Here is a 10,235-nt window from a genome sequence, read left to right on the forward strand (position 1 = left end):
CCACAGACCCAACCCTAACTCTAACCCTAATGAGAAAATGGAAATAAATATATTTTTTTATTTTAATATTTTTCCCTAGCTAGATAGATGGGGGTTTATTTTACTATTTATAGCGGGTTTTTATAGTAGGCTTTTAAGTTTGGCAGCAGTCACACACTAAAAGACGCTTTTTATTGCAAAAAATAGTTTTTGCATCACCTCATTTTGAGAGCTAAAATTTTTCCATATTTTGGCCCACAGAGTCATATGAGGGCTTGTTTTTTGCGGGATGAGTTGACATTTTTATTGGTACCAGTTTCGGGCACATGACATTTTGTGATCGCTTTTTATTCCGATTTTTGGGAGGCAGAATGAACAAAAACCAGCAATTCATGAATATCTTTTGGGGGGGCGTTTACACCATTCTGTGTGTGGTAAAATTGATAACGCAGTTTTAGTATTCGGGTCAGTGCGATTACAGTGATACCTCAATTATATCATTTTTTAATGTTTTGGCGCTTTTATACAATAAAAGCTATTTTATATGAAAAATAATTATTTTTGCATCGCTTTGTTCTGAAAGCTATACCTTTTTTTATTTTTTGCTGATGACACTGTATGGGGACTTGTTTTTTGCTTGACAAGATGATGTTTTCAGCGGTACCATGTTTATTTATATATGACTTTTTGATTGTGTGTTAATGCACTTTATGTTCGGAGGTTTGATGATAAAGCATTTTTTTTGCTTTTTTTAATAGTTTTCACTAAAGGGGTTACCTAGTGGGACAGTTTTATAGGTCGGGTCTTTATGGACGCGGGGATACCAAATATGTGTACTTTTATTGTTTACATTTTTTTTATTCAAAAATGTATTTATTGCTGGAATAAATATTGATTTTTTATTACTATTTTCTATTATTTTTAAAATATTTTTACAATTAACTTTTTTAAATTTAATTATTACTTTTACACTTTGTCCCACTATGGGACACCCACTTTGTGCAGGCTGATCGCTTATATGGCATGCAGATCTGCATGCTATAGAAGCTGTCAGCGCTGCATGCATTTTACACTGACCTGTGAGACTTCCTGACATGCACTGCACATGACAGGAAGTCTCTCAGGCCTGGAGACCTGGATGTCGTGATGACGACATTGGGTCTCCATGGCAGCCATCGGGACCTTGAGTCATGCCGCGTGGTCTCCGATCCAAAGGCAGAGGGGCTGTTAGAGCTGACAGCCCCTCTGCCTGCTCCCAGAACGCTGCAACCATATTTGATCATAGTGTTCCGGGGGTTAAAGCGCCAGGAGCGGTCCGTGATCACTCCTGGCACTTAGTGCCAGGTGTCAGCTGCGAGAATCAGCTGACACCCAGCCGCGATTACCCAAGCTCCCCTCGTGAGCGAAGCTGATCGCCTATGATTTACTATCCCGTCCATGGGAATTAAGTCCCAGGGCACATGGACGGGATAGTACGCCATCTGGCAGAAAGGTATTATCTTTGATGGAAAATGAGGGGACTACTCGTATACGTAATACCCTGGGGATCAACCCACATTTTACTGTAAGTATCTTCCTAGAAACGCCTTATTCCACCATGGGCGAGTACCCGTGTTAATTAGTTCCATACATTTTTCTTCAGTTTTGTAATATCCCTAGATTTGGAATCTAAAAAAAAGAGGCATAATAATGTTGAAAAAAATCAAAACATTTTATTTTAAAAGTATTTAAATGTTACTATTAAAGAATTACATCCTGCAATGTTCAAACGTGGTCCATCGAATCTGATGTAGTCCAATAAGGATAACCTGCAAAAACAGAAACACTACAAAAATAGGAGCAAAGTGAAAAATGAATAAACTTTTAAATAGAGATGAGCGACTTTGCCTTTTTTACGGTCGAGTCGGGTTTCATGAAACCCGACTTTCTCAAAAGTCGGGTCGAACGAAATCGGCCGACTATAGGGAAAAGTCAGAGGCCGACTGAAACATGAAGCCCAATGCAAGTCAATGGGGAAGCAAAGTCGGCAGGGAGTGGAGGACAGTAAACACACCTACAGTGCCCATTTCAAAGCCAAAAACATCAATTCTTATTACTGAAGCTTGTCAACCTTAATTTACTTTATAATAATAGTTACGCACTGAAAACTGGGGGTTATTTGGATAAAGTTGTGGGGGGGTAGGGCTGACTCCAGGTTTTCATGTGCCCTGGGCCAAAGAGCACTCCTTTAACACATGCCACAACTCATGATGCTCCGATACGCCACAGAAATATAGCTTTAGTACAATGACAAATACTTCACTGCTTGCATGACATGACTGATCTATTTTAAAGTCTACAATAGCTCAAAAAAAGGACAGTATATTACTCCATACAGTATTATGGCCACCACATTGTGCGCCATACAGAATAACGGGCCCCATATATTTCTCCACACAGAATACTTGGTCACATATAATGTTCCATACAGTATATGATGAGCTCCGCATAATGCTACAGTATATGATGGTCCCCATGGATGATGCTCCAGTGTCTTATGGGCCCTAATAATGCTCCATATATAATGGGCCCCATTTCTAATGCTTCAGTGTATCATGTGCCCCGTAGATGCTGCTCCAGTGTCTGATCTGCCCCATTTGGAATGCTCCAGTATATGATGGGCCTCATGGATGATGCTCCAGTGACAGATTTCCCCCATTTGGAATTCTTCAGTATATGATGGGCCCCATAGATGCTGCTCCAGTGTCTGATCTGCCCCATTTAGAATGCTCCAGTATACAGTCATATGTAAAAGTTTGGGCACCCCTATTAATGTTAACCTTATTTCTTTATAACAATTTTGGTTTTTGCAACAGCTATTTCAGTTTCATATATCTAATAACTGATGGACTCAGTTATATTTCTGGATTCAAATGAGGTTTATTGTACTAACAGAAAATGTGCAATCTGCATTTAAACAAAATTTGACCGGTGCAAAAGTATGGGCACCCTTATCATTTTCTTGATTTGAACACTCCTAACTACTTTTTACTGACTTCCTGAAGCACTAAATTGGTTTTGTAACCTCATTGAGCTTTGAACTTCATAGCCAGGTGTATCAAATCATGAGAAAAGGTATTTAAGGTGGCCATTTGCAAGTAGTTCTCCTATTTGATTCTCCTATGAAGAGTGGCATCATGGTCTCCTCAAAACAACTCTCAAATAATCTGAAAACAAAGACTATTCAACATAGCTTTTCAGGGGAAGGATACAAAAAGTTGTCTCAGAGATTTAACCTGTCAGTTTCCACTGTGAGGAACATAGTAAGGAAATGGAAGAACACAGGTACAGTTCTTGTTAAGCCCAGAAGTGGCAGGCCAAGAAAAATATCAGAAAGGCAGAGAAGAAGAATGGTGAGAACAGTCAAGGACAATCCACAGACCACCTCCAAAGACTTGCAGCATCATCTTGCTGCAGATGGTGTCACTGTGCATCGGTCAACCACACAGCGCACTTTGCACAAGGAGAAGCTGTATGGGAGAGTGATGCGAAAGAAGCCGTTTCTGCAAGCACGCCACAAACAGAGTCGCCTGAAGTATGCAGAAGCACATTTGGACAAGCCAGTTACATTTTGGAAGAAGGTCCTGTGGACTGATGAAACAAAGATTGAGTTGTTTGGTCATACAAAAAGGCGTTATGCATGCGCTGTATTGTTGACCGATGCACAGTGACACCATCTGCAGCACGATGATGCTGCAGGTCTTTGGAGGTGGTCTGTGGATTGTCCTTGAATGTTCTCACCATTCTTCTTCTCTGCCTTTCTGATATTTTTCTTGGCCTGCCACTTCTGGGCTTAACAAGAACTGTACCTGTGTTCTTCCATTTCCTTACTATGTTCCTCACAGTGGAAACTGACAGGTTAAATCTCTGAGACAACTTTTTGTATCCTTCCCCTGAAAAGCTATGTTGAATAATCTTTGTTTTCAGATCATTTGAGAGATGTTTTGAGGAGCCCATGATGCCACTCTTCATAGGTGAATCAAATAGGAGAACTACTTGCAAGTGGCCACCTTAAATACCTTTTCTCATGATTTGATACACCTGGCTATGAAGTTCAAAGCTCAATGAGGTTACAAAACCAATTTAGTGCTTCAGGAAGTCAGTAAAAAGTAGTTAGGAGTGTTCAAATCAAGAAAATGATAAGGGTGCCCATACTTTTGCACCAGTCACATTTTGTTTAAATGCAGATTGCACATTTTCTGTTAGTACAATAAACCTCATTTGAATCCAGAAATATAACTGAGTCCATCAGTTATTAGATATATGAAACTGAAATAGCTGTTGCAAAAACCAAAAGTGTTATAAAGAAAAAAGGTTAACATTAATAGGGGTGCCCAAACTTTTACATATGACTGTATGATGGGCCTCATGGATGATGCTCCAGTGTCAGATGTCCCCCATTTTGAAAGCTCCAGAATATGGTGGGCCCCATTTTTAATTAACCGAGGCATGGTATGTGAAAAGAGCTCCATTGAGTAATCTGAAGTGTGTGCTGCCGCATCCTTCACTTTTGTTGTGGGTGAAGGACACAAGAAAAGTGGTTGCTCCTGACCAGAAGCCTGCACTTACGACTCAGTGCTTGCATTTTTTTAAACTTAAGAAGAGGAGGCGATAGAGCTTGAGGCTGTTTCAGCAATGTAAGCCAAAAACAGTTCCTGATGCTCCAGCTTTAAAAGCAGTCTACCTACTCCCATAAAAGGAGCCTTAGGCTAGTTTCACACTTGCTTTTTTTTGCAGCGCGTTTTTCCCGCAAAAAAACGCATTAAAAAAACGCATACAAATGCATACAAACGCTGCGTTTTTTTCAAGCATTTTTATGCGCATGCAGGAAAAAAACGCAGCGTTTTTGCGCGTTTGTATGCGTTTTTTGTGCGTTTGCGTTTTTTTACAGATTTTGGAAAAACCCCACAAAAATGAAAAAACAACCATTCAACAACACACAAGACCAATGGGACTTCATTGTGGGTGTGGTATGTTAATATATAGACCCTGTCTACAGTATTCTTCACATTTGCTTGATTCTTCTCGTGACCATGGATCTGCGCTGGAAGAGTTTTCACTTCAACTTGGATTTGGACATCGCGATGGCTCAGGCGTATGCAGTTGCTTGCCATGAACAAAGGAAGAGAGAGAGGCAGCGAAGACGGCGGCGTATGTGGATACATCCGATTGTTGAACTCCGGGAGAGCCGTGGGGCATACCACACCCTCTACAGCGAGCTACAGGCAAACCCGGAGAAATTTACAGATTATATCAGGATGTCCCACGAAAGTTTCATGGATTTGCTTGCTCGTGTCCAACAATCCATCCGGAGACAGGACACACAGCTCCGTCGTGCGATTCCTCCTGAGGAACGGCTACTGGTGACATTACGGTATGTTTTAAAAACCAAGGGGTGCGGTCTGATGTTTTTTTTTTAAATTTAGTATTCAAAACCTTGGGTAATTAGTTTTCGTGAATGTACTAATATTTTATTTTATAGTTTTTTAAAATAATATACATAAATATTAATTTTACTTCCTTGTCTGTTCACAGATTCCTGGCGACTGGAGAAACCCTATCTTCACTACACTTCCAGTACCGTATTGGAATCTCTACCTTGTCTGGAATTGTTGCTGACACCTGCCGGGCTCTCTGGAATGTTCTTTGCCCAGAATTTATGCCCCTGCCCACCGCTGAAAAGTGGATGGAAATTGCTGACAAATTCTGGACAGTATGCAATTTTCCCAACTGTTTGGGAGCTGTTGATGGTAAACACATACGGATCATCAAACCCCAAAGAACGGGATCTGAGTACTATAATTACAAAAAGTACTTTTCAATAGTACTCATTGCGATTGCGGATGCCGGATGTATGTTTGTAGCAGTGGACATTGGAGCATTTGGCCGTGGTAATGACTCACAGGCTTTTAAAAACTCAGACATGGGCCGGAGGTTGTATGGCAACCAATTTAATTTCCCTATGCCACGGCCTCTTCCTCACACCGAAGCTCCGCCACTGCCCTTTGTAATGGTTGGCGATGAGGCTTTTCAAATGTGCGGAAACTTACTGAAACCCTACTCCAGCCGGGACTTGGACCACACCAAAAAAATATTTAATTACAGGCTGACCAGGGCCAGAAGAACTGTCGAGTGTGCTTTTGGGATTCTTGTTTCCAGATGGCGAATTCTGGGCACGGCCATTAATCTTAAACTTGAAACAGTCGATGAGGTGGTGAAGGCCTGTGTGGTTCTACATAACTTTGTGATGGCTAAAGAGCACCCGACCTTTGAACTGGACGATGATGCTCCTAACCCATTGCCTGAATTCACTCAGCACACTCTCAGGTCATCCGTTGAAGTTGGCCAAATGAGGGACCAATTTGCGGCCTACTTTATTTCTGATGTAGGACGGGTGCACTGGCAAGATGAAATGGTGTAATGTTTTTGTTTGTTTATGGTAATAAAAAACCTTATTTGATACCATTACTGAGTGCACTATATTTTTTAAACTCCAATTAAATAAAAAACTTCCCATGTATAACTGAATTTTTTGATGTTCACACACCTGGGCAGGTAAATACACATATGAGTTAAAATGCAGCATTGCTAGTCTGCGTGAAATATATTGGAACGAGCAAAGCTGCAGGCCATGAATCAGGAAACCATTTTTTTTCAAGAGAAAATTGTGCAACTAGTTGAAAACAAAGTATGTGATTTTCTCAAAACAAAACCCTCAAAACCCAACCCCAATGAAAGTCCATGGGGAATACAAGTCAGCATTGAGTGGATGAATGTAATCTGCTCCATTCCAACTTAAAAGTTATTACACTAGGCCTTGGAATGACTATACTAGGCCGTGGTATTTCAAATATGAGTATAGTAGGCCTTGGGCCTACTAGTATAGTAATATGTGAAATACCACGGCCTAGTATAGTCATAACAAGGCCTACTCGATTTTTGCCAACTAGGATCTTGTTTCACTAAAAACAAACGGGTGAAACTTGACAAGTTTCAACAGTTTGTTTTTCATGAAACCAGATTCTAGTTGGTAAAACTAGAGTTATTACACTAGGCCTTGGAATGACTATACTAGGCCGTGGTATTTCAAATATGAGTATAGTAGGCCTTGGGCCTACTAGTATAGTCATATGTGAAATACCACGGCCTAGTATAGTCATACCAAGGCCTACTGTAATAACTCGATTTTTAACAACTAGCATCTTGTTTCACAAAAAACAAACTGGTGAAACTAGAAAGAAACTTATTTTTAAGACAAGTTTCAACAGTTTGTTTTTCATGAAACCAGATTCTAGTTGGTAAAACTAGAGTTATTACACTAGGCCTTGGAATGACTATACTAGGCCGTGGTATTTCAAATATGAGTATAGTAGGCCTTGGGCCTACTAGTATAGTCATATGTGAAATACCACGGCCTAGTATAGTCATACCAAGGCCTACTGTAATAACTCGATTTTTAACAACTAGCATCTTGTTTCACAAAAAACAAACTGGTGAAACTAGAAAGAAACTTATTTTTAAGACAAGTTTCAACAGTTTGTTTTTCATGAAACCAGATCCAAGTTGGTAAAACTCGAGTTATTACACTAGGCCTTGGTATGACTATACTAGTCCGTGTTATTTCACATATGACTATACTAGGCCTTGGGTTGGTTTTTAACATGTATTTACCCATCAGTGTGTGTGAGCGGTGCAAACAACATTAATGAAACTTAGTAATGGTGAACCACAAATGTAAATTTATTTTTTATCACAAAAATAAACCAAAAAATTATTTTTTCCGGCGTTTGGGGGCAGATGGTTTCAATTTGGGGGTGTGCAGGGAATATGCAACACTTGCTGTTGAAGACGGTGTTTGAGGGGAAGGGGCAACAAAACTTGTGGGGGAAGGTAGTCCAGTTAAGGGAATTAAACTAGGAACACTTGGAGGAGAGGAAATCTGTTCAGGTACATTAGTTGTAATGGCATGTCGCCGTAGGCTTGTGTGCCTGGACCGACTTTGGCCCAATGCCCGCCTTGATAGATTTCGCCTTGAACTAGGGGCAAATATTGAGTGTAGGTCCCCCGTCTGCAGGTGTGGCTGCTGCTGCTGCTGAGGTGGCGGCTGCTGCTGCTGAGGTGGCGGCTGCTGCTGAGGTGGCGGCTGCTGCTGAGGTGGCTGCTGCTGCTGAGGTGGTTGCTGCTGCTGAGTTGGTTGCTGCTGCTGAGTTGGTTGCTGCTGCTGCTGAGGTGGCTGCTGCTGCTGCTGAGGTGGCTGCTGCTGAGGTGGCTGCTGCTGCTGAGGTGGCTGCTGCTGCTGCTCTTCGTTGTCAGTGCTCGTCCTTGCAGGAGGACTGGTGGCGGCAGTGATGGTCCAGGTTTGCAGAGTGGTGGTGGCAGGGCTACTACATGTTGTTGTAGCGGCAGGGCTGTTCCATGTTTGCCTAGTGTTGGCTGAGCTCCACGCATGCATGGGAGTGGCGGTGGTGCTCCAGACAGGAGCAGCGCTTGCCATGGTGGTGTCGGTGAAGTGACCAGCTGCACTCAGACTTGTGGTGGTGTAACGGTGGGTGTCCTGGCTTTGAATAGAGGTGTCCGTGCAGTGGTATGCAGCACAAGTCGGTAGTGAGGTGAAGCGAGTCAATGGTGGCACAGGTGGAAAGGACACCACTGACTGCTGACCGTACCGATTATGCTGCATAGCCTGCAAGAAAGCATTGTTGCAGGCCTGCAGCACATTCAGCTGTTGATCAGGACTAAGGTGTTCCGCCATGCCCTTTTCAATCTTACTAAAAAAATGGTGTGCTGGTCTGTTGAGGTCGGCCTCCAGACGGTCAAGGCGCTGTTCTACAGAATTGAAGCGGTGTTCAAAGTGGTTAAAACCACGTTCCATGAGTGCAAAACCGCTTTCAACTCTGTCGGACAGTGACTTGAGGCTGGAATTAAATGTCTCGCTCAAATGCATAAACTCGGGCAAGACATTCCTGTCCAAGGCCCTCTGCCGCTGGCGGGTAGTGCCCGCATAACCAGTGGCAGAGACCTGGGACAGGGGAACACCTGATGGCCCAGCTTCCTGGTCACCAGCTGTGTGTGTGGTTGACCTGCAAGGTGCTTCCTGGCTGTCGGATGGCTGGGACGGGTCAGAGGACGTCCGAGGAAGGACCGCTCCAGGGCCAGGTTGCAGGGTGCTGCTCCAGGTGCTGTTGAAGAAAGGAAAATCATTACTACCATGCCTTTACAAGAAGCATCAGCTGTGGATTAGAAAAACACAGATTAATAAAAATAAAAACCCAAAATTTATAATACTTACGATCTCGTGGCAAGGACCGGTCTTAGGAACTGCAACGCGTGATAGTGACGGTATCTAGTTCTGGTCCTTGACGCAGATCCACTGCGAACCTGGCCCTCAGCACGAACATCACTGTTGAAGCGGTCCTTGATCGAACGCCAACGTGTTCGGACTTTGTCCACTGTTGATAAAAAAAAAACAGTGCCGTCAAGGACAACAGTCACTGCGGCACAATGTAGCAATACAATACTCAAAGCAGTCACTGTAGACCCCGATGACACTGTTGGGTTTCCTGCTAGAATACACCTAGCACGAAACCCAACAGTGCCGTCAAGGACAACAGTCACTGCGGCACAATGTAGCAATACAATACTCAAAGCAGTCACTGTAGACCCTGATGACACTGTTGGGTTTCCTGCTAGAATACACCGAGCACGAAACCCAACAGTGCCGTCAAGGACAACAGTCACTGCGGCACAATGTAGCAATACAATACTCAAAGCAGTCACTGTAGACCCCGATGACACTGTTGGGTTTCCTGCTAGAATACACCTAGCACGAAACCCAACAGTGCCATCAAGGACAACAGTCACTGCGGCACAATGTAGCAATACAATACTCAAAGCAGTCACTGTAGACCCCGATGACACTGTTGGGTTTCCTGCTAGAATACACCTAGCACGAAACCCAACAGTGCCGTCAAGGACAACAGTCACTGCGGCACAATGTAGCAATACAATACTCAAAGCAGTCACTGTAGACCCCGATGACACTGTTGGGTTTCCTGCTAGAATACACCTAGCACGAAACCCAACAGTGCCGTCAAGGACAACAGTCACTGCGGCACAATACAGAGCAGGGAAATACTCACTAAACGCCTTTTTGGAGGATGCTGTGGCGCTGTCCCAGCCATCCATCAACGCTGCGGCCACCTCATTCCATAGCCGCC

General features: G+C 43.1%; 1 protein-coding gene across 1 annotated transcript; it reads right to left on the bottom strand.

Annotated features, from left to right (window-relative positions):
* Window positions 1–1,597: 1,597 nt before the first annotated feature.
* On the bottom strand, window positions 1,598–9,461 carry LOC141074158 (uncharacterized). Its single transcript, XM_073561687.1, has 4 exons — window positions 9,308–9,461; window positions 8,217–9,197; window positions 1,732–1,787; window positions 1,598–1,647 (listed from the first exon to the last, which is right to left on the bottom strand). Exons 2-4 carry the CDS (start codon window positions 8,960–8,962, stop codon window positions 1,598–1,600), a joined length of 852 nt encoding a protein of 283 aa, XP_073417788.1. The 5' UTR covers window positions 8,963–9,197; window positions 9,308–9,461.
* Between the last annotated feature and the right edge of the window lie 774 nt (window positions 9,462–10,235).

Source organism: Dendrobates tinctorius, unplaced genomic scaffold, assembly GCF_039654945.1.
Source record: "Dendrobates tinctorius isolate UK_male_01 unplaced genomic scaffold, ASM3965494v1 ptg000326l, whole genome shotgun sequence".
In the NCBI taxonomy this organism is placed as follows: Eukaryota; Metazoa; Chordata; class Amphibia; order Anura; family Dendrobatidae; genus Dendrobates; species Dendrobates tinctorius.

Bases quoted from the DNA above. Each gene is read 5' to 3' on its own strand.
- LOC141074158 (XM_073561687.1), bottom strand. From the start codon at position 8,962: ATGCATTTGAGCGAGACATTTAATTCCAGCCTCAAGTCACTGTCCGAC. The intron at 1,788-8,216 runs GCAACCAACTCA...CTGTTTTTGCAG, and splicing joins CAGCAACCAACTCAGCAGCA to GTTATCCTTATTGGACTACA. The intron at 1,648-1,731 runs GTAATTCTTTAA...TCTTTTTTTTAG, and splicing joins ACGTTTGAACATTGCAGGAT to ATTCCAAATCTAGGGATATT.